General features: G+C 37.6%; 1 protein-coding gene across 1 annotated transcript in view; it reads right to left on the bottom strand.

Moving 5' to 3' along the window:
* Positions 1–209: 209 nt before the first annotated feature.
* The window catches only part of DCP1B (decapping mRNA 1B), a 45,401-nt gene continuing 19,904 nt past the window's right edge, over positions 210–25,706 (bottom strand). Inside the window, exons 4-9 of the mRNA XM_035550686.2 lie at positions 21,962–22,028; positions 19,541–19,676; positions 11,373–11,501; positions 9,786–10,625; positions 3,037–3,285; positions 210–1,172 (exon numbers count right to left, since the gene is read on the bottom strand). Coding sequence (XP_035406579.1) covers positions 1,092–1,172; positions 3,037–3,285; positions 9,786–10,625; positions 11,373–11,501; positions 19,541–19,676; positions 21,962–22,028 — 1,502 coding nt within the window. The 3' untranslated portion in view covers positions 210–1,091. The remainder of the gene's footprint in view (positions 1,173–3,036; positions 3,286–9,785; positions 10,626–11,372; positions 11,502–19,540; positions 19,677–21,961; positions 22,029–25,706) is intronic.

A 25,706-nucleotide genomic window follows, 5' to 3' on the forward strand; every position in this document is an offset into this window, starting at 1 on the left:
CTTGGGGTTCCTAAACTGTAGTAAACTCACACTTCAGCAGTAGATGTTAATAAGAATATACAGCAAATTTCTTTCAGTCATTTATTCTAATTAAGATCTCATTAATGTCTCTTCTGCCAAGTGTAAAAACATTTCAGAGTCAAAGAAATATAAGTGATCCCAACAATTCTAAATACACAGTCCATGGTACAATAAAATAAAATCACCACATTGTAGGGATTATCCATTTTATTTTCTTTAAAAATGGGTCAATGAAATCACTGTGCTCCAGGAACGCGCTAAAAAATTAATAGGACTTGTACACCATGTAGTCTCCCCCTTAACAAAGTTGCACATTGCTTATAATAATACAGATTGGATCTAGAATAATAGAAACATGAATCCAGTGCCCCCCCCCAAGCTATGCTGATAGCAAGTACATTCACAAACAAAACCCTCCCACCAATTCTTTAAAACACCTGCAGAGTCCCATTTCTATGGCTAGCTAAAAATATTCTTGTTAAAATAGAAAAAGATTTTTCTACAAAAATTTGGGGAAAAGTCATGACATTTCTTCTAAATTGCTCTGCAGACAACTAAGTAAGATGACATAACAGTTTACCTACGACTTTCAGTTCCAGAATTTCACCAGCATTTTCACTTTCCTAAAAATAGTCCAACATTGCCACCATGTGGTCAGAAACGGGCATAGTTTACTGTGAAAGTGGCGTATGACTTCTCAGAGAAAATTCATGTCAAATACCTTGTCAGTAAGTGACCACGCTATAAGTAAAAAAGGGAAGTGAATTCTGAGAACAGAGACTTTATGCAGGAAAACCAATTCTAACCATGGGCCGCTCTAAGAAAAATAATTTAAGATATTTTTTGATTAAGTCTTCAGCATTGTGACACTCTCATCCCTGAAGGCACAATCCGTTTCTGCCCACTTCTTTCTCAGTACAGCATGTACCTTACAACAAGCAAAATCTATGTGTATGCAAAGTGCCTAAGACCACTCGTTTCTTTAAACAAAGTTTGCATCACTCGAAAATTTTGAAACCTTTTTCCTGGGATTCAGGAAATAATAGAAATGTAATTTAAAAAATCATCTTTCACATGGACTTCTTCATTGCCGCCTTTCTCACACTGAAGAGATATGCTTCATATATAATATTTAAGAAGTTGTCATCATTCTGAAAAACAAAACACAATTGTTACTGCAAGGCAGACATCCCTGAGTACAGTTTTTTGTTTTGTTTTGGTTTTGTTCTTTTTTTCTTCTCCAGTTTTATGTACAAAACGCCTTTCAACCTTGCTCTGTCTTAAGAAGCAAGCAATAGGAAGTCTATTTCCTTTACCAAAAATATATACATGTACTATTTCCAAGACTTTGAGGAACTGCATGGGAATATAAATTCTGTCGTGGCAAGCATGAATATCTCTGTAAGTAGTAATGAATACACAGAAAGCAGACATTCCAAACTCTCATTGGATTTGAGTATACTATTCTTGCATGATATTGCAGTGATTATACAACACTCTCATTTCTTCTCTCCTCATTTACCTAGGGATTTCCTTAAGTAGTTTCCCCCATTAGTTCAGTGATAATTCCAAGTATGTCTGAAGGAACAGTGAAACACCCTGGGTACACCAAATCCTACCTGAGCCAATCCTTGCACCTTGTTTAGCTCTTTTAGACTTAACTCTCCTAACTGATGCTGCTCCTTTTCCTCTGATGCTTGTTTAACTTTTGCCTTCTGAAGATCATTTTGCAAGAACTGGTCAACTCACATTAAGAGAGAAAGTCTTATGTAGCTTACATAAATATATGAAGGTGATTAAAATCAAGATACCCCTTGAAGAAAATCATGAGCATCTGAGATTGTAGTTTTATACAACTGAAAATAACACCTAAACAATTGGCAATCAGCATCACATTTTTAAACTTTAAGTAATTTCCAGGTAATGCAGTTAATCCTAACTATTATCAAGAACAGCAGGATTGAATATACATTTTACAAATACAGTTTCAGAATGCAGAATCTAAGTTTTCTTGACTAATTTCTTTTTTAACTTTATATATCGTTTTCCTACTATCCAGATATTCTTAGTATGTAAAGACAGGATAATGTGATATTTTTGGTTTTTAATTGCAAACTAAAAACACAGGAGAAAATGAGAAAAACCTCTAATTTCTTAAAGATACTATTTTCTTTCTGGGTCTATAATTTAAACTGCATTTTAAGCAAGACAAATCAGAATTCCAATAAAGACTTTTATGTTAATGCCAAGCCATATAGGCACAGCTTTGGCCTACAAGTTGGACCCTTAAACCTGTGTCTCTATTCATTATGAGTTATAGCCAGTTCTTTAGCTATACAGCCTCTCCTCAACCTCTGCTCTTCAGGTATTCGTCTCAGAGCAAGTCACAGAAAAAAATAAATCATAATCATTCATACCATCTCAGAGCAGTAACAATCATCTCCTATATGTTGACATGTTTTGTTGGATTTGAACCTGAATAACTCCAGCAAGAGGAATTTTAGCATTTGAAGTAGAGAATTATACTGAGTAGACTGAACTAGTATATTTTTAGGTTATCTAACCCATATTTTAAAGTTGCTTACACTTCCCATCTTAGTTTCTTTCACTGCTAAGATGCATCTCTGAAGTATCTGACAGCTAGAATAATCACCCTTTATTTATCCTTAGCTAAAAATATAACAGGTATCTCTCTGGCTCATAGGCCAGCCTTATGAAGCTTTCAGTCACTTTTATTCTTTTCCTTCAAATTTATTATCTTTCCTGATCCCCAAACTACATTCATTAATCAAAATGCAGTTAAGCCAGCAGTGTGCAAAGAGAGGTTACTACCTCCCCTGTATATGTCACAGTGCTCCATTAACGCACAGCCGTAAGTAGCACAACTTCCAGCATATATTTTAATTATCCATTTAGCCTCTAGACAGATGGACGCAACTGATTAGGTGTCCAGGTGCTTACAGCAAAATAGGAATAAGGATTTAAAGCAAAGCAGAAGAATTCTTCGCATTTTACCTGGATCAGGTGTAAAAGTGTTTCTTGCAGCTGTATCTTTGTCATTGAGCTGCTGTTGACCACAGCTGGCTCTGGGGTTTGCAGTGGCAGGAGAAGGCTGGTTGAGCTAGCAGCAGGTTCTTGGTTTGATGCTGCTAACCGCCCACTTTCATTTGCTTTTGCTGGAGTAGGTGTGGACTGAGTGAACACCATTGGGGACATCAACAAGGTAGGAGTCACAGTGGCAGGAATGCGCTGAGGTGAGATTACCTGTCCATATAAAAACCAAGTAACCAATTAACTCATCTAATTAATTCCAAAGGAATTAAGATGATTAAAACTACAACAGGTACAGAAATTGCTGGAGATTGGTCCACTTACATGATACTCTTGTTCAGGACCCCTATATGGTCCAATTCCCAATTAAAAGGTCTTCCATCCAACTCGCAGTAAAACGTAATAATGGATTCAAATATGATACAGTCTGATAGGCAAATAATCTGAGTACAGTAGCATTTTATAACAGAAATCAGACTACTATTAAATAATCAGCATTCTTAGAAAATGCATACGTAAAGTTTTCCACATAGGGACAGTAAGTCCTTGAGTTTGATCTTCGAGAATATGCTTGCCTACATACAAATACCAATATTAAAGACCCAGTACTAGAAAGCATTTGCTAACTTTAACTTTCAGATTACTTTTTATATGTGGATACACACATATGTATGTACATACAAGCACACGTATATACATACAAACACACACTCACATGTCCTCCTTTTATATAAGGAGAGTGGAAAAGAAAACAGGTAAGTGATTTATAAGAGCTGCAGTGAGCTGGTGGCACTGTCAGAAACAAAACTGACTCCTAACCAACATTCAGCTCAGAAAGTCAAAAAGACCCTAAAAGAGAAGGAAAACCCAGATGCTGCTGTAGTTCTGCAAGTTCTCTCTGTGTCATATCCATGCCAACCTGCAAATATAGGTGTCAAAGAATTTTTATGTTTAAATTCTGCGATACATCTTGCAACTTTAAAACATGCAGGACTGATCAATAGTAGCAGATATAACATATGACATAACAAAGTTTATTCACTAAGTTCGTAGATGTTGGAGCTTTCTGCATGTAACTAGTAATAAATCCTAATCTAATCAGCCATCTCCTCAGTATTCAAGTACCCAATCTTCAATTTTTTTTGTTCCAAAGAACAAAAGGTACAAAGAAATTCCACCATGCTTGGAATTGAAGCATGATTTATTGCTGCTCCATGAAGGTAAAAGCCTATAGGAGCACTCCACTTTGTCTCCCGGGTTTCAAACATTTCAAGAAAAATTAAAACTAAGGAAATAAATCGGAGGTTGATTTCCTAGGTAGGCAAAACAATGTAGTTCAATATTAAAAAACATTTTTTGGGGGTAGCTCTTCTTACCCCTAGTTGAATGCTCTACACGAGACGTTTCTGAATAATATTAGTTTGGCTGCAATATAAAAGATATAGAAAGAATCAATGAGAATCAATGAGATCTCATGTTCATTTATGCTAAATTAAAGGAAGCAAAAAGACTAGGGGCCTGGAAAGACTCACATATATAGAAAGCATGCAATATGCACCTTATGCAAAAATCTTCAAGTATGCTTTTAAGTTAATATTTTTTCTCAAATACAGAGTACTACTTAGAAATGAAACTCTCTACCCACAGCTTTTTTTCTACCCCATGACATGCGATCACAAGCGAAATCATCAAGTCTGCCTTTCAAGTTCCTGAATGAGTTAAGATATTCCTAACTTATTGCAGGTTTGCTTCCAAAACAGTAAGGTAGTATGTACGTTTGTGCACCTATGCTTCAAAACCAATGTTCATTTTAAAAGAAAACCATCACAAGTCCATAGAGACATACTTCTGCAGAGCGAGACCTTCAGGCTGTGCACGCATGTTTTCCTGTAAAAGTACCCGTGGAAGACTGGCTGCTTCCAGACACTTACTGCAACACTTCTGATCTACTCATCCATGCAGCTCATGTAACTCCTCTTTAATTTACGTCAAGTGAAACTGGCACGGTTATCTTAAACCAGTTGATTTCTCCTAATGGGATTTAAAGAATTCGTATACAAACTGCCCTGCAAGGGTAGGAACCTCCAGCAAAGGAACGGTGCTGAGCAGCTGAAGGAGATAAGGTCTGTCTTATACTAGTGAGACAGTTTAAGACAGACTATGTCAAAGACCTAAATGACGTCCTTTGAAATCAAAGGACACTTCTCTCTAGTCTGAGACAAATAAACAAAACCTGAGACAAACCACATTCTTAGTACTAAATGGTTACTACTGTCAAACACACATCTGTTAAACCACAACACATATATCAAATATTATTTGCTTTTCCTGGATAAAAACAGCTTTTTGGTAGAACTTGCCAACCATATGGAAGCTATATGTAATAAGCAATATTGCCATCTACTGGTGACACAGCTAATGCCTACAGGTTACTGCTATAATCAACATCATTTGCCTCAGGAGACAAATAGAAAATGCAGGCGTTTTTTCAGTGCATACTATTTGGTTTTGTGTTTAAACATTAAAATGCACTTTTTTTTTTTTTCCTAAGAGATTGTGCTCAAAGCTTCTGACACTTAACAAGCTTTTACATAAACAGGATGGTTGCTTTTTAAAGCATAAAGGCAAAATTTCAGTTCGGATTCAGAGTTCAGATCACCTTTAGTCACTTGGACAACTGATGCCCATGAGGAAACGTGGGACGCTAGAGTGACATTACTAGTGTAATTCCAATGGCAGCAAGCTCTTGCTGCAAGCACTGAAAATACTCTGTAGGGGCATATGGCCTTCAAGCCAATCTTTTAGCTTTGAGTAATTTTTCACAAGACATAACAGCCCTTCCAAAACAGTGCTGATCGACTCCTTTCTCACAGAATCTAACCCGAGTTGCTTGTGGGTTGCAGCCTCCCTGGATTACTTCCAGCTTTATCAGGTCAATACTTAAATCTCTGAGTCACTAACAACAGCGTAGCAGTCTACCACCAGTTGTGCCATAATGAAGTAAGAACAATGAAAACTGTGCAAGATAATTGTTGCAGCACATAGTATACCTTCTCTGAAGCACAAATGCTCACTACGATATGTTTGATATTCTTCATGGCTGCCGGCAGCTAGACAGAATTAGAGCTGACAAATTCCCCTAACACTATGAACTAAGAAATGCATGGATCTCCTGTAATGGAGACTGGGACCTGGTGCGTGGATCTCCTGTAATGGACACTGGGACCTGGTGCTGCTTCCCACATGTGCACAATTCCAGGCGCATCAGGTGCTCCTCTGGACCATCAGCACCCAGTGGATGCTGTGGGCCTCTCGCTCGTTGTAGTCATTATTTAGAACTAAGAACATTTAATCTAGGAATGGTTCAGGAACTTTAAAGACAGCTGCTGTTAAAATACAGCTGACTATAATGCTAATGTTAACGTTGCTTTGTCTCTCCCAAGTACAATCCAGACCATTTTTATTGATGCTTAACTACAGAATCTTAAATTACTTTTCAAGACAAGTTTAACATAGCTACTGTATTCCTCCTGCACACGTTTATAATTTCATGATGAAACAGCAGTTAAGATAATAGGTATCTTTGATGAGAGCATCATATCATTTTAGCTACTATGTACTATACACTTGTTCAGAGTATGTAACATACTAGGTAGAAAACACATTTTTGATGGAAAATGCTCCAAGAAATAAGTGGTAAGCAAAGTAAGTGGCAAGCAATGTAAGTGGCCTTCTGAAGAAAATATAGATTTGTGTCAAGGTTATTGCAAGCACTTTTAAAACTGTAATTCTGATTAACATAAACTCTTAAGCACGCATGTATCTATAATCAGGATAACTTATGCTTAATACTAAGAACATGTTTAAAAGCCCATTGCAGATTAATGCTTTTTTATTGCATCCTAAGCACGCGTTACTCATCATCTGCATAAGGAATACTTCTCGGAATAGGGCTGGCACCAGACTGAATGCTTCCGAGTATTATTCCTTAGTTTGCTTTTTTTTGTTGTGTGGTTGCGTGTTTTTTTTTTTTTTTTGTAACTGGTCTCTTCCTCTCCACGTGGGAGATCGCAGTTCTTACACCAGATGGAGATGCACAAGCCAATTTAAAATTGGACTTGTAACGTGTCAATTGTGCAGAAGACTATTGCTTTAATTTTCTTAGCACTGCTGATGGATCTGGGATGTTCCTTTAACGTGATTTTTCCAAATAACAAAGACACTGTCCAGATACATTTCTATTCCTGTCAGACTTTTTAGAATTTGCTTTTTCTGTATGCTACGTTACAGTAAAAGATGCAATACCAAAAGATAATTACAGAGAACAAACCTTTTGCTGCATTTGTCATCAGAATTTGCTTTGATCAATTTTGCATGAGCATGTGTGGATATATTTGTGCCAACTCAATTTCACTCAAATGTCTGTCTGCAGGCATGGCAGCACTTAAAGCCTTCGGTCTACAGCAAAGATGTAATTATAAAAAGATTAATGTTGATTTTAAAAGTTTCAAATTTTTATCTTCAATTTTTTTTCATATGGCTAATTCATTGCATTCTACAGAAATAAAGACTCATTCCTTCATTGCCAGGTTTTTGTTTTGTTTTGTTTTGGGGGTGGGTGCATTCCTTCCAGATTGCAGAGCTTTAGGTGTCCTAAACAATGCTTAGTCACACGTTCATCATTTTTATTCTATGTATTAAGTCTTACAAACAACGCTAAATATGTCAGAAAAACTGCACCTAATACTGTTTTATAGCAGCTGTGGCTGTGTCAGTAAAGTCATTCCAAGGCAATGCCAATCTTCTTGGTCTGCTCACAACCTTGCAAAAGGGGACTAAGAGTCTCTTTATTTTTTTTACTTGTTTGCTTGTTTTTTTTTCCTGTTTTGTTTGTATGTGTTAAAGCAAAATTGCAGCAATAATCCCAGTGGTGATGCTTCTTCCACTGAAAATTGTTCTCTTCTCTCAAGCTATTGTTCTGTTTATACTCAAGCAGTAAATTTATTGGAATTGCATTATCAGTCAGACCTCTAATTCCCTTTCCATATTGCAACTAATGCTGGAATCAGTTTCTTTTTCAAATATACACAAAGTCATTAACCTCATCAGCATCGATATGGATTTTTCATTCGAAAGTGCATCAAGATTTCTGCCATTTTTTATTCTGCGTACTGGCTTATATCCTGGCAATTGCCTCATTGCACTTTTACCTTCAAAGTAGGAATGTCTTATGTCTCCATGCTATGCATATTTACCAGTGAATCAGAAAATTTCTTTCACTTATAGCAGGCAAGTTCCATTCCCCATGAAAACAGTAGATTATTGTGACTCTGGATCTTCTTTCTTTTCCTTAGCACTCCACTGGAAAGTCAGATTACCATCCGTGAGCAACCAATCCTGAATAATTTTAGTGACTAAACCACGAAACACTCTTTCACACAGATTCAACATCATACTAGTTTAATTTAAAGAATAAAAATAATGATAGCTATTTGCTCTGTCAAATTCATTTTTCCCTGAGCTCTCTCATGGAATTAGAAATTTTGATCTGTCAGTGTTTGTGGTCATGTGGCCCTTAATTGTTAAATGGCTGTTTCAGCCTCCTCAGGTGTAGAATAACTTCCTAGGAATAAGGAGGATATTGAATCATTCTGTAGTTTTTCACTCCTCAGTAACAGTAGAAGAGCAGCTTTGGAATTTTATGCTGAAAAGATGAATAGTTTATCATTTGGGTAAGTAACTTCTAGACTGCTTTATAATGTCAGACTCCAACACAACATAATGCTTGTGGATAGTCTTCCACAATAAAGGAAGTTAAAAGGGGCTTGCATGTACATCCCCCCAAAAGACATAGGAAGACATTCAAGTGTGGAAGCTCCTACAAAGAATGAAATTGTAAGCAAAGATATTAGTTGTCTAGGATGGAGGACTTTGTAATTGCATTTGAGGTTCTCCTGAAAAATAGAAAAATGTACTCTTTTGAGAGACAATCTCTTGTCATATCCTGATTTTTCTGTGACACCAATCTTAGGGTCACAGTCAACAGAATTCAGGGTTTTGGGGGATTTTTTTTTTTTGAAGACATTCAGATACAAGGCAACTTTTCAAAACAATATGTATCAAGTGGAAAAACAAAACTACTGAATAACTTGGAGTAGCTGTTATGGTACAAGATAATTCAGCAATATAAAAATACTTTCTAACAGCAGTTTTTTGAAGTAAGTGTCCTTTTAGCAACTGGCATACAAAGAAAAGCATACCTCCACAGAAAATCTTGACTAATTTTATAAGAAAAAACATTATTAAACCCAAAACATTACACTCAATTACCTGCAGTTACTCACAACAGCCTGAGACAAAGTATGGCAACTGAAAACTAAGCGACTTTTCTAAATATGTCTGGATAAAAAGCACACACACACACACAAAAACAAACAAACAGAAAACAGGACTGCAGTATTTTTGGTCATTAGTGATGTACAACAGACATACCCCTTTGTATTTGCAATAATTTACAGTTAGTAAATCAGAACTTACTTGATGTTGTTCTTAAATTGTCACTTGCAAAATGAAAAATGCATGTTAGACAGCAAAATTTAGTATGGCAGAAACATGAATATACTGGCCAAAAGAAACAGAGAATAGCCTTATAAAGTTCAAGTTTAGAAAACTGCTATTTTTTTTTTTTTTTAAATCTGAACTTGCTTACTTACCTGAAAGAGAGAGTTTTGTTTTTCTGTACCCGGTGCCTTTTCTATCCAGGAATCCAGTGGTTTCAGTGTACTGGCGTTCTGAGTAACAACAGGAAACTTAGCTGCCAACGTTGGTCTGCTGGATACATGCAACTGCTGTTCTTGTTGCACTATCTGGAGCTTTTTCAATAGCTCTTGAGGTGATATCACCCCAGAATTGGCTGACTGATTGCCAGAGAGAGAAATTGGCTGTCTAGGAAGTTTGGGCTGTTCTTTACCAAGTGTCTGAGACTCTAAAGTCTGACCTGGCAGGGTACCATTGAAATATACCAAAGGTGGCTGGGTCATATTATTTATCTGTGCTGCTGGTGCTCCAACAGCAGCAGGAGTCCTGCTGAACACAGAAGCTGTTGAGTTCACAGATCCTGTTGCACTGGGATCCATTTTCGTCACTGAACCTGACTGACTCTGCAATTTCTGTAATAAACTCTGAGTACCAGCAGCATCCTGTACTACATGAGATGTTGCAATACCACGAGAAGTCACAGGTTGGAAAAGTCCTGTGAAAGTCTCACCCACAGGGTGGATATTGCCATTTTCACAGAGTCGGTTCTCAGGAAACTCAGCAAGTGGGTGAAGGTCTGTCCCACGCACCATAAGCTTTTGAATGGCAGGGCAAAGCTGCTTCTCTGCACAGGGAGAATGTCTGCTAGGTTCTTCGTAGGAGAGTGAACGTACCACACCCTGCCTAACAGGAAGGTTCTCTTGATGCTGTTTATTAAGAGGTTCTGAGACATCTGTTTTTTCTTGTTTTCCAAACAGCGCTGTCAAAGACAAGTGTTGTGGTTCAGGATCCACGTTCTGTGAGGGGACAAAGAAAAGAAGTAAACATAGTTGTCTCATGCATGAAAAGCCACATTAAGTGGTGACAATATTTAGCCAGCAGTATTCAAGGAAAAGCCAAGAAAACTGCTCTTTTCTCCCAAGAGAATTTTTAATAGTTCTGTCACATCATAAGGGCAAGAAAATAGTTGTCAAGCTGCTAATGTGGGAGAAAACCAGTGAATCTGGAAGATAGCAGTGGTTTCACTTTAAATACCATGAAAGAGCATCTCTCCTTTCAGTCATCCATACAATATTAATAAGAGACAAAAATCTCCCCTTGTGCAAAGTAGGGCCACTCTTAACGCATCTCCCTCTCACAGTTGACTGAATTCAGCTTTTAGGATTTTGCAATGTGATGCAGTTTGAAGATATATCAAAAGACTTTATTTAGATTACCTGAATTCCCTTGAAGGCAAAGAACACAAAAAATGTGGTTCAGCAATTGACCAGACCGGCTTGGGATCAAAGCAGCACCCCAACATCGAAAGACTAGTGTTTTTTCCATTGCATAAGGACAGTCTATCTGTAATTTAAGTGCTTCTACATCAGATGGTGGGGATGGGAGCAGATTTACAAAAATAGATCTGTTTTGCATTAAAAAAAAAATTCCTTACTGTGGTTTCACCTCAAGTTCTTGCACTGACCTCCCAACCAAAGTAAGTATTCCTAGTTCACTACATGATTACAGCGACACTGGTCAGAAGACAATGCAAAACGCTTTACCTTGTTTTGCTGAGATATTCGTTGATGCTGATTTTCACTAGGCTTCACAGGAATTGGTTTGATTAGGTTGGGGTTGTTACAGATTGCAGAGGAGCTGGTTATTTGTTTTGGCTCCGAACAGGTCTTACACTGAAACAAAAAAGAAGTATTTTCTAGTTAAGTGCAACAATATTTTTTTCCCTTAGTTTTCCACCACAGTAAAATCCAGACATAGTTAGGTAGTCACTAACCAAAAATAACAGTTGTAGCACTGACTATGAAGTGTTACGCTATTGAAAGAACTATATCTACAAGCTAATTTTCTAAAACCACAAAGCATACGTAAAAATAAACACTTGATTCCAAGATTTTCTGAGTATGAGGCTTCCCTTTAATTTAAATCTCAGTTCTCATCTTTTGCTTTTCCTGCACTTAACACAAAATCAATCTGACACCTCAGAAACCAAGGAACCATGCATGCTTTTCCTGCATCAGTAGTCAGCTACTCCTTCAACAGCCTTAAGTAGTTTAGATACATAAAGGATTCACGTGCACTCGAAGACCATTTAAAATGCTTTTTACTAAAAACTGAAATTCTAACTCAAACTCTTCTATATAAACATTCCACAATGCGGGAACTTGCATACCCACATAGAACAATAATTACAGAGTTAATTAAGTGGCCAAATTGGTATGTTACCTTATTAAACATGACAGGATTAAAAACTGTATTTATAAAGTGATGGGCAGGCAGAGACAGATGAGTAAAAGAAGTCAGGGACATGGAATGACTGATGTATGAAGAGAGAAGGGCATAATTCAGAAAGAACGTGCAGAAACACCGCATGAAAGAGAAATGAAAAACATGAATGACTAAGTCCTATTTACACTGTAGCAAAAATAAGGATATAGTCAATGAAACTAGAAAACAATGGGTATACAACGAGTGCTACTGTCAATAGAAAAGAAATAGTATGCTGGAAGTTGTTGTCGTTAGGTATGACTGAAACCAAGAAATGGAGAAGATCTTCTTTTTTAAAGAGTTACTTAACAAAAAGTTAATACTATTTAGCAAGAATATTCACTATTAAGTAACCGAATTTGAAGGGCTCAAAATTTTATGCCTTGGGACTAATGACTGGATAAGGAACGATCAGTTTCAGTTTCTGTTGTGGTTTAGCCCGGCTGGCAGCCAAACACCACACAGCCGTTCGCTCACCCTCCCCCCTCCCTCTCTGGGATGGGGGAGAGAAACGGGAAAGTGAAGTCTGTGAGTTGAGATAAAGACAGTTTATTAAGACAGGAAAAATAATAACAATAATAATAATAGTATTAATAATAATAATGTGTACGAAATAAGTGATGCACAATACAATTGCTCACCACCTGCTGACCGATGCCCAGCCTATCCCCGAGCAGCCGGCCCCCCACCCCGGCTAGCCACCCCTATATATTGTTCAGCATGACGCCAGATGGTAGGGAATACCCCTTTGGCCAGTTTGGGTCAGCTGTCCTGGGTCTGTCCCCTCCCAGCTCCTGCTGCACCCCCAGCCTGCTCGCTAGCAGGACAGAGCGAGAAGCTGAAAAGTCCTTGGCTTGGTGTAAGCACTGCTCTGCAACAATTAAAACATCAGCATGTTATCAGCGCTCTTCTCATTCTAATCCAAAACATAGCACCCTGCCAGCTACTAGGAGGAAAATTAACTCTGTCCTACCTGAAACCAGGACAGTTTCACACCCCTTCCAGCTAAGAGCCCCATCCTGTGCATCACTGAACTCTGCTACCATTTGGATACAAAGCAGAGCCACTGCTGTCTGGATATAAAAACATCAGTGCCCTCTCCAGAACCTTCCGAGAAAAAATCCTTAGGATTCAAATATATTAGGTGAGAAAATAATTACTTCCTCTATCTCCCCAAATATATCAAACTTACTGTTAAATCCATTTCTAATACATACCACAACAAAAAATACACACTGGTTCCAGGACTGTTCAGTAAAACCAAAGCTGAATCCTTGAAGGGACTCGAGGGGTGCTGTCCTGACAGGGTCCTGGGGATGTGCTCAGTGCCTTTTTGCAACATTTGTCCTCAGGAATCCCAGGCCCTTGAGACTGGTGGGAAAGTTTGGAGTGATGAAGACTTACCCTCAGCACTGGAAGATCAGGTTAGGGAGCATGTGGAAAAACAAACAAAAAAAAAGACACAAGTCCATGGAACCTGTAGGAATGCACCCTGAGAGCTGAGCTCGTGAGACTACTCTTGACTAGTTTTGAAAGGTAATGGTAGCTGAGGGAGGTTCCTAAGGACTGGAAGAAAGCAAGTAGTGCTCCTGTCTTCAAGGAAGGGCAAGAAAAAGAATTTGGGGAACTTCAGGCCAATTTTCCTCACCTTAATACCTGGGTAGTTGCTGGAGCAAATCCTCCTGGTAGACATTTCTAACAAACACGTTAAGGACAAGAAAGTGTTTGGGATTAGCCAGCATGGATTTAGAAAGGGGAGATCACATCTGGTCAACCTGATAGCCTTCTACAGTGAGATGGACTGGCTCAGTGGATGATGGGAGAGCAGTGGATATTGTTTATCTTGACTTTGGCAAAGCCTTCAACACTATCTCCCATAATGTACTCTTAAGAAAAAATGATAAAATGCAGGTTAGATAACCGGAAAGTGAGGTGGACTGAAAACTGTCTGGTCTACTGGACTCAAGATATGTTTGACATGAAGCCCAACTGGAGGCCAGTTGCTATCATGTATCCAAGAACTTGATACTTGGGTCCATACTGTTTAACATCATTAATGACCTAAATGATGGAAGAGAGGAGGCTTGTAGAGGACATAAAATGGGAACATGCAGTTGATAGACCAGATGGTTGTGCTGCCATTCACAGGAACATCATGAATTTCAACAAAAGGAAACCAAGGAGGAATAACTGTATGTATCAGTACAGGATGGGCCTGACTGAAAAGCAATCTTTCAGGAATGTACCCAAGGCCCTTGCCAGACAACAAGTCAAACACGAGCCAGCAAAAGAAAGCCAACTGCATTCTGGGCTGCATTAAGCACAGCATTAACAGCTGGTCAAGGGAGGTGATCCTTCACCTCTACTCAGCACTGGTGTGTGCCATGTCTACTGAGTAATGGAGTACTATGTCCAGTTCTGAGCTTTCCAAAACAAGAAGGATATACCAGCAGAAGTCCACTGAAAGGCTATGAAGTTGTTTGAGGGAGTAAAGCATCTGTCATGCCAGAAGACCCTGAGAGAGCTGGGACTGCTTAGCATCCAGGTGAGAAGACTCAGGGTATATTACTGTGTACAAAATACCTGATGGGAGGCTGTAAAGACAGCAAAGCCAGACACTTCTGTCCACTGAAGACAAGAGGCAATAGACAAAACACAGAACATACAAAATTCTGTTTAAACTTAAGAAAACACTTTACTGTAAGGATGTTCAAATACTAGAACAGATGGCCCATAGAGGTTGTGGAGTCTCTGTCCATGGAGATACTCAACACCTGAATTAACATGGATCTGGGCAACCTGCTATAGCTGATACTGCTTTAATGCAATGGCGCTGGACAACACTGTCTCCACAAGTCCCCTCCAACCTCAGCGATTATGCCAGTCTCTGCCCAAAAATCATTTTATGGGCGTTTGAACAGTCTCAGACTTCTGCAATGAATTTGTTTCAAATGTTGCTTTTAGAAATAACTTTAACACATGCACCAGACAATCATGCCACAGGGTGGTCTGCTTTTCAATTTGAGTAAACAACAAGCACCTGTATCTTCTTTCCAGCTGTACCCCTACTGCATAATGCAAGAAACAACCTCAAGCACTAGGTTGGAAAAAATGAGTAAAAAGTACTGACTTTGCCAGCAATGCAAAACTGAATTTCAATTAATACAAAATCGCATATCAAGTGCTTCTTCATGGCTAATCTGAGTAGACTGCATTCAACATGAAAATATATTTAAACTCAGCTACATTTTTCCGCTCTCTGGAAAAAAAAAAAAAAAGTATTTTCTTAGGTTCTTGGTTCTTCAGAGCTTACATGTTGTTATCCTTGAATCTGAGGAACTTTTTTTTTTTTTCCCTCCAACCTTTCTCCTTATTTCCAGGCAGTTCGCAAGGACTCGCAACAATATCAGCCTTAGTATTGAGCTTTTAGCAACTCACTAACATTTTTTTTAAAATACACTAGGACAAATGACTGAATTATCCTTAAATCACTTTCTTACCTCACTGTCTCAGTCAATTTCTGACTGGTGACTTTTGTTGTCTCTTATTCGCTTAATGACAAATAGGCATCTTACCTAGTTAATTATCAGATGAAAGTTTTTTCATAGTTCAAATTAAGTGCTTCCTGTAGCCACTATTTGACCTATATTAAAACAAGTGGAGATCATTTTCTTTTTTTAGTTCACACATAGCCTAACTCATTATGCTGTTACATAGGACAAACACACACTTAGTAAGATTAAATCTTTTCTCTCCTGAATTTTCTCTTTCTACAGGATGCTGCCTTTTCTTCAATATGCCTCCTTCTCATTGATATTTTTCAGCATAGCTTTTTGGGGAAAAATCATATAAAGACATATTTAAACTTCTTCAACATGACAGATAACATACTCTTGTATATTTCATTATGAGTTCAGCAGAATTTAAATAAATGCATTAGGACCTTATTTCTCCAGGGTATTTTAATAGGCTGAATTCTTCAGAAACCATGAGTACTTTAGATGCCACTGCCATACTTTACAGGATGCCAGCCCTAAAGGAATACAACTGTGGAAAGCAGTAGTAGAGTTCAACGTTTACCACCATTAAGAACATTTTTTAGGATTAAATTCCTCAGCAAAATGAAAAAATACTAACTATACACAAAGGTATATAATGAATGACTTGAACCTGACTTGGTATCATTCCCATGATTTGCTAACATGACTAACCGGCTGGCATCTGATATAGGGATGCATACTGAAGAACAGTACACACATACACTGTGCTGATTTCAAAGGAACCTGTAGCTATTAGAGCTTAAAATATAAGGTCATTTTGGCACACTAGTAGCATGGCCTAGCTGACAAATAAATCAGGCAGCATGACATTTTAGCCACTGTTGCATGGACAGGTAAGGAAAGAGATCATCTGCCATCATCATCAACAAACAGCAAAAAGAAGTATGAAAGAAATGTCAATGTGTTCTTTAGTCCTAGAACCAGCAGAGTACTGATCAGCTAAAATACTTGATGATTACTACATCTTGCTTCACAGTTCAGTCCTTTAGTCATGTACCTTGTTCAAAGCTATGCTCCTACAAAGGATGCGTAAGAGATTAAAAGGTTTTAAGATCAAGTGAAAGAACGGCTAAGCAATATTTAAAAGACACATGTGAAAAACATTCATCAAAATGAACAAAACACCACTACGGATGTTTTAGGCAAGTCTGGTACAGTCAGAGACATTTAAGGCAAACAACTGTTCCATGTTGTAAGATTTCATAGTCCACCTGTACAATATGCTCAAGCTGAACAGGATGTTGCCAAAAGGAAGGACAATGGACAAGCATGGGACCAGAGCAGCACAGATTTCCTGACACAAATTCCACGTCATATCCTCATGTCATGCTCTGTAGGAGAAACCTGACTGAGAAACATGAGTTGCAAAGACCTATCAAGTACAAAAAGGAGATGCTAGAAGGCCTGATACGAGTAAAGAAGGTTGGCCAATACTTGATAGGACTTAGTAGAGCTTTATAGATGGATGGATGGTTATGTTGAAAGCAACACAGAGAACTTCAAAGCTGCTTGAATTCAAACGCAGTTAAGAAGCCCTGGAAATGTGGGATTTCAATCTAGGTGATCTAAAGGAGCCACAAGAAAACACCATTGAACAGACAAATGAAAATGCACAAAGCGTTCTCAAAGACAGATGCTGGAGAGGACAGCAACCACCTCAAAGCAAGCAGTAACAGAAAGGATTTCCAGAGCCCTGCTTAAGTGAGACATTCAGACAAAATTCAGACTGTACAAGAATAGCAGCACATGGTCTGTGTCATCCAGCCAGAGTATGGCACAGTGCCCTCAAGAAAGAGCATCCTTCTGGGGAGGTGATAAGGTACTATCCAGTCTTTCATACAGTTAACAAATCAAAATCTAAGAGGACACCTGCCATCTTAGAAACTATATTTCTGTTCAAGCAGGGCAGTACCACTGGAACTTTTTGCTTGAAGACAGTGAAAAAGCAGTCAACAGAAATAAACGCCCAGAGGCCATGCGTGCCCTATCAGAAATGATGTTCTTATCAAATGTCTGTGTGTCTTCAGTAATGAAGCAGGAAGCTTCAGTTACTCTGGTCTTATCAATGAGACAAAGGATGTCCCCCTAATACAACCTCTAATAGACTAAAGGACAGTGCATTAAATGGGTGATCATTAATGGACTTACCCTAGGACTTGCTAGTTGAGCAGAATCCCTTAGATGCTTCAAAATTGATGTTCTTATTTTATGGTTCACAACACTTTAAAATATCTTATTTTATGAAGCCACACAGAATTCGAAAAGGAGAACAACATAATTCATAACTGATTTCAACACGTTAGCAGTGTAAGTTGTAAGACGTGTGCTGGCAAGGAAATACTTGTTATAAAGCAGCCAAAAAGCACGATTGCTCTGAAACATATTGACATAAAATACAAAAATGGCTGTCATCGCCTATATTTCTCATGCCCTTCCTAGTTTTGTGTTATCAACCAAACAAGAAAAAACACAAATCTAGTTCTTAAGAAGTCAGATACTCCTAGCACACATGTCCTGGACAAGGAGGAAGTTTTCCTGTTATTTCCTTAGCAATCACTCATATGCAGAAAGATTAAAGATGAGGTAATAAGCAAATTTGCTAAATATCTTATCTGCAGAAAAAAAAATCAGGAAACTATTAAACAACAGATCTAGAATCTTTTCCTCTGTCTTGATTTGCGATGTGTTCATGTAGAAGGGGAAGGTAACTTTTTAAAAATGTACTACATCAATCTCATAGTATCTGAAGACAGCCTAATATTTTCCAGTTTTCCATTTACAGTATTTTAGGGGTATTTAATGAAATTATTTTAAGAAATGTTTAAGCAATCAAATCACACTCTTATTTCGAGATTTCATACTGGTCCAGTTTTAAAACATGACAATATACTAGGATTTGGAAGTATTTGTTGATTATAACACATTAAATCCATTGCATTATTACAGAAAATATGAAGGTCCTAGCTTCGAAAGAAGCTATACCAACGTGAAAAAGGCATACATTTCACCATAACTCAAATAGTTATTATCTTTCTGAGGATCTTATTAGTAGCCACATTTCAGAAAAAATAACTTTTTCCTCTCTTTAGATTGCTTAAGACATACGTATTTCTAGCCTCAAAACACTTATGTAAGGAGCTTTATTACTGCATGACAACACATATGAAATACAGGAAACAGCAGTAGGAACCTGCAGGCTCTGAAACAATTTGCAGCATATATATGAATAGTTAAAATTATTAGACTTTTATTCCCTAAAGTAAAACATTTTTGATTGCTCAATAATACAGAACATTATTAGTCCATTAGTTACTTCCTTGTTTAGAAGCTTCAGAAGACCAAAGTAGCACATGGGTTGAAATCATGCTAGGTTTCAACCTTTTCATTTCCTTCCAGTAGTGTCTGAAGTAGATAACAACCACAACAAAAATGGTAATTTCTATGTTTGATGTTTTCCCTAAGGTAAATTATTTGTGCAAACCACAGAAACTAGTAGCAGATTTGAATACTTTGCCCAAAAAGAGGACACAACTTTCAGGTACCATTCAATAAGCAATAAGCACAGGAGCCCTAAGAGTCAAAATGAAAGCAAATTTACACTTGTTCTTACCCCCTAGCCTCCAGCAAATAATCAATCACATACATGTTCTCCTTTCACAAGTTCTTATTGACAACATTCATTTCTTTCGAATCTTTAGAAAATTCTGACAAAAAACTTTTTATACCTGCTGCTCTTTCACAAAACGACAGATTATGCTGTCATTTTCACTTTGAGTAAAATTATTTTACAAAAAATCTTTTATGTTCTAAAATGTGATGCTAATTTACTCAGACTTTACAGTATCACCAAAAACAAATGTCCTCATTTTATAGATAGCAAATCTCACCTTGGTATACTCATCTTTGGCCTTGGTAAGCATCCGTAAGATATCCACTTCTTTGTTATTAGCAGAATTCATGATCATTGGGGACACTCCTGTTCCTGTGCCCTGCTGTGCTTTGAATTGTTCCTGCTGAGTTAGGCTGAAAGTAGGAGACGAGAGAAGAATATACAAGACAAAACAAAAACAAACAAAAAAAAACAAACCGTAAAATATAAAAAGTTTAACTACAGCTACTTTAGAATAACTAAAAAAACACAACACCCCAATTTTCACTCCACAACTATACTAACAAACAGTAAAAAAAAAAACAACCACCACTATTTAAATATCTATATCAAAGAATAATTTGACCAGGTGTGAGAAACATTTTGCCCAATCTTGAATACTCTAGGTCATAGACTAAAATTTCCATTTCTCGGTCACAATTTCTATTCCCAGAAGAAGCAGGGAATTTGTAAAGTTATTCAGTTTGGCTGGTGGTGGAGGATGGCAAACACACACAAATCAGTCATTAACTGCTAGCAAATGACCAATTTCCTGCCCCAGCTGTTTTATTATTATTGTAGAGTGCTGAGAATTTAAACACACAGCCAATTGGCTGAGCGACAGGTTTTGTGTGTTTTTTTTCTTTATATCTATATGCAACACTGCTATTATAAACCACTACACATGGTTTACAATAGCATGAACCCTCTGAAAACTAGTTTTTATTGTAGTAAATTACCAGTTTGAGAGTAGCTAATCACCACCAACTGCAACTTGAGCTAGTTAACTAAAATTAGCTGTCAAAAAAACTAGATTTCCTAGGGTTCATTGCTTATTTCTGTAAATTCATCCCCATCAATTCTTTCTTGGGTCACAACCGACTCATTTTAGAGCTGCAGAACATACAGCATAAGCAACAAAAAACCCCAAACAAAACCCCATCATTGTCACAGTCTCTGTTTAACAATGTTTTGTCACTGCAAAATGAAAAGCAGCAGGTAATTCTTTAAAAAGAGACAGAGAGGAAACATGACTAACTTTCCATCCAGTAGTTTGTAACAAATCCAACCTGGATCATACTGGTAGAAGAGTTAAAGCACTTGGCTGTGGATCAAGATGTGCGAGGATGAGCCTTGGCTGGACTTGTACTGCAGGACATCTAAATGGGCACTTGATACTTTAGCAATCAGAATTGATGTTGCTTCCTCAGCACGCTTCTGGCTACAGAAACGTTTGCTAACCAGGCTATTAAGACTGGTACAGATGACCTGAAAAGGAGAGATTCACAGCTCTGACTGTGCCTTTGCGCTGCACTCTGTTCGTACCTAATGCTGTTGGCTTGACAGCATCGGTCTCCCATGGCTTTCCTTGGGATGGCAAAGACCAGGCCACATCATTGTTCCTCCTATCCCTTACAAGAATTGTGACACAATGGTATGTCCAACCCTACATACCACAGAGAGTTAGTAAATCTAACGTGCCCATTCCTATCATGTCCCTTTACTATATCCTCCATATTATACCTCTGAAAAAAATGTAGATTGTACATGTTGATAAAACCTTCAAATTTCAGCTCCTTCCTCCTCCAAACAAACATAAAAACCTGCAGAATGTAGTCATAAGAAAGGAATCATTGCAAACAAGTCAGTTGTTAGACCAAGCAGAGGGTAAAGCAGAAGGATGAGCCCTTGATCCTGGACACGTGGAGAAAGCAGTGGCAGTGAAAAAAACATCCATGATAACGTTCATTAAAAAACTATCCATGGTGCTGTTAGATTAAAATTCAGCTGAGAATACAGTTTTTTATGAAATGTTAATCTCTGATTTCATTGCAGAGTTAGACCTGTATAACATATATAAAATATCCTTAATATGTATATAAGAGTCATAAATTCAAAGCTAATTGAAGTCTTGCTTTATACTCCAAAACCAGGTGAATTCTACATATATTGCTAAAAAAGCAGGAAGCAGGAACTGAGCCATGGCGTAGAAAGAAGATAAAAAACACAAACTGTATTATTGTAATATGCTTTTGTAATAGTCCATACTTACACTGATATGAGAAGAAAAAGGTAACAGCTACATTGAAAAAGAAAATCTCCCCAAACTGAGAAACTCATTAGCACCACCCCCCCCCCCTCCCCACCTCCCAAAGAATTCAGATATCTGTTTTGTAGAGTTGGATTATCAGGAAACATATCAGTTGAACTGTTATATTATGATGTAGCTGGAAACCTGCGTAGCAAATTAGGGAAGAAGTATTGCAATACAGTGACTTATTTCTGTATATATAAAATGCAGATGTGTGACAATATTACTTGCAACAAATTCTCTGAAAATAGGCTTAAAGTAGAAACCATCCTAGTAATATAATGTGCATGTATGTACAGAAATACATACATAAAAAAGCACAAAAAGTCTTGTTTACCCATCACTTACTTTTTCATGAGCTCTGCAATTCTTTGGCATTCTTCCTTATCATAAAACCAAATCCCATATATGGACACTGCAAATGCACATCAAACACAAACTATGAGAATCTTCTCAAACAGCAATTCTACCTGGTAGATATTTAAAAGTGACCTGTAAAGCAATTTTTAATTTTATTTCTGTCTTGTGCTTTCCCCTTCTAAAAACATGACAACTCAAATCCTCCAGTATAATCAAAAAAGATCAAAAGGTGTATCTCTACTGACATATGTCACCAGCTCTGAACCTTTGATACAGGCAAAGGCGTTTGATCCTTTTCTTCAAAATACTAGACCAGAGGTTTGTTTTTTGTGTGTTTTCTCCTTTAAAAACTTTACTTCTGTCAATTTTCCAGTTGTCATATCATAAGCATTGGACCCCAGTGGCTAGTGTACTACAGGCTGTGTTGCACACAAACATAAGCAGGTAAGATTTGTTTAGTTTTCAACAACGATCAGACCTATCTTACACATCATCAAAGTTGTTACGGTAGTACAAACCAACCTCTGCCTCCTTGCAAATCTCCTGTAACGATGTCCATTAGCTTCACCCCCAAAGAAGTAATTACCTGTAGCCAACCCAGGATTAGAAAATCTCCATCTAAATTCAGACTTCAGAATCTGTCCTTCACAAAGGTAAGTGCCTGCAGTTTTGCCCAGAAACAACAGATTTGAATCTACCAGTAGTTCAAAATTCTCAAATGCATGCACTGCTAGTGAAACCACCATGACGGTAATAGGCATAATGCAACTGTAGTCAGTGCAGCCTCCACAAACATCATAAACAGGAAGCTTTTTTCCACTCATAACTGTATAATACAGTTCTGGTAAGATAGCCTGGGAATCAATCTGTAACACTGTCTGGCCGTATTTTCACAAATATCCATCCACGGTTTTCAGTTTTAACCTCTTGCACAAATTTGCTGTGAAGGAGAAGGAAGAAGTGCTTACACGGTAAACATGGATCTTCCCCTCTGTACCCTGCAACCCCCCCGCAACGTTGTGCAACGTCCACGTTCCCCTTTTATGATACGGTAGCAAATGGGTAGGCACCACGTTTCTCCCCTTCTTCCCCTCCTACAGCAGCAAGAGATTTCCCTTAATCTTCCTAAGATAAGGCAATTCCTAGCATGCCTTCTGACACAGTAGGGGCTGGATTCTATTTGAAAGCGGCGTAAATGGATGGAGTATCCATTTTAAAATAATTGCAACACCGACCCTGATCATGTAACATTTCCTTTAATCACAGGAGTCCAAGAACAATCACTTCTTCTTCACTTCCAAAGAACTGAAACTACGAGACACAAAGCACAAGCTGGCTTTCTTAACATCTGAAAAGAAACTGAATGTGCAGCTGTTTGCAAGACGCAAGTGTAATATTTATCTCTATCCCCCTTCAGACTTTCAGCCATGTGTTGTCTTCTATACAACTAAAAATGGTTCAACTAACTACTTAATATAGCATCCTGGTGAAAAGCCTTAAAAAATTTCTTTTTTTTTTTTTTTTTTTTTTTTTTTTTTTTTTGTATGCCAACACATAAAAACCCAGGACCAGCAGAGAACCTGAGATGATTACAAACTGCAACCATCAAGCTAGGAACCTGTCATGCTCTCCACTAATAAAAAAGATAAATATACATAGAATACAAATTTCACTGCAAACTTTCTACCAGCATGATTACACCTTGTGTCTTATTGGTATTAAACAGATTATTTTTTTCTTCACTCTCCATCCTTAGGCTGTGTGTGACAAAAATAGAAATTCAGATCTAAGTATCATCTGTAGAGTGGTAATGGTAAACGTTTACATGTTAAAACTGAATGATTGAACAGCAGAGGTACAAAAAGAATTCTTCCACTGCAGCACTGAAGAAATACTGTCTCACTTTTAGGCCCAGATTCAGCTATCAAGTTATCCAACAAGAGATTACTGTCAAAAACAGAGAAAGAAAGAACAAATCAAAATCAAGTATCTTCTGCTCCCCAAGTGAACCAGCTACATGAAAAGTAGCCAACAAAACACCAGTAAGGAGAGAGAGTTTTATCCAGACAAGACGGCATGCATCTAGTCATCCACATTCAACAGTTCCCAACTCATTTCATTTACTAAAGGAAATGAGATTTAGTAATGAATTGATCCCATTAAAGGGAAAAAAAAGGCACAAAAAGTTATGATGCTGTTAACAAGACTGAACAAAGTTATAAAGATATAATGCAGCTATCAAATCAACAAGATGCAGTTAATATTGAATTGGAGTAAGCTACATAGGTTAAATCATCTAACTGCAATCACTTAAAGAGCATCGATCTTTAAAATTTTTAGATTTTTAAACAGGTAGGCGGCTTCTTGTGGTACACATTAAAAAATTGCAGCATCCATTCTGCTGGACCTATGATGCTGGACCTACCGAGAAAAAGAAAAGACCCAAAGTAGTTTATACCCATGATAGTATTTTTAATCTATGCCTTCTTAACTTAAAGCATGACTTAAGGCATGCCATATTAATTTTGTACCATTCTACTCTAATGCAAATGTGATCCCTTTGTCCACAATTAAGTCGTCATAATTATGATGCAACCACAGGATGTTCCTTCCACTTTACTCAGGTTCAAGTAGTGAAGGTGGCCTGTCTGTTCAAGTTTGACATCCTGCTCTACAGGACAAAGCAAGACAGGATTGCAACAAAGGAAAAATCTGCAGTTAAGACAGCTGCATGCTATCTCAGAAAGACAAATACCATCTCTGACGCTGTCCCAGAGATATTATGCAACGATATGCGAATTGTGAAATGTCATCTTAAGTGGCTGTCATTGAGTGTGTACATTTCATGTCCGGTTCTTGATTTGAGATCCCAGACCTGGGTGTAAGATTTGAGTGCATGACCTGCAAAACGCCAGCTACTTATAATCACAGCTGAAGTCTGTAGGAAGTGTTTTTGAACTTACGAACAATAAATATATTGGACAAGTTACGCTGGAGTAACTTGAAGTCAGACACTCTGCATTTAACGGATCTTTGTAATTGTAACCACTCTGTTCCAGGATCCCAATTTGTAAAATGGGAAAAATAATATTTCTAATCTGAGCAAGGTGCAACAGTTCTGCTTATTTTAAGTCACCAGCTATTACATCAATGAGTATCACACAAAACAACATGAGAAAAACAACAATGAAGAGTTGTGCCCCTACTGCAGAACTTCTGCAGTGCCTAAAAAAACAAGAGGCCCACACATAAGTAATGAGGAAAAGCCAGAATACCAAGTAGCCACTGTTTACCTGAATGTCATTCAGACTATTTGATGACTGAAGCAAAGACTGTACTGCAAATGATTATGAACATGTAATTAAAAATTCCATGAGGAAAAAAAAAAAAAGATTGCACAAGCAACCTTAACTTTGTTCTTTGGTTGTTTAGGAGTGCTCAATTTTGCAGCCTTTTAAACACAACATTTTGCTTAGCTAAAACAAAATGCTAAGAAAAAAATAAAATTGCATTATTTAACTGCCATATTGATAGTGATGTGGTTCATCCACAGGACTGAACTTTCATGTCTCTTTTTCCTCTACATTGTAGAAAGCAGAACAACACTATATATATATGTATGTATGTATGTATGTATGTACGTATGTATTTCTAAATGATGGAAATTCAGATTAGATATATCCTGTTATTTCTGGAGGTTCCCAGAGAGGAATCAAAATTTTTATGATGTCCC

The sequence above is a fragment of the Cygnus atratus genome, chromosome 1, assembly GCF_013377495.2.
Source record: "Cygnus atratus isolate AKBS03 ecotype Queensland, Australia chromosome 1, CAtr_DNAZoo_HiC_assembly, whole genome shotgun sequence".
Lineage (NCBI taxonomy): Eukaryota > Metazoa > Chordata > Aves > Anseriformes > Anatidae > Cygnus > Cygnus atratus.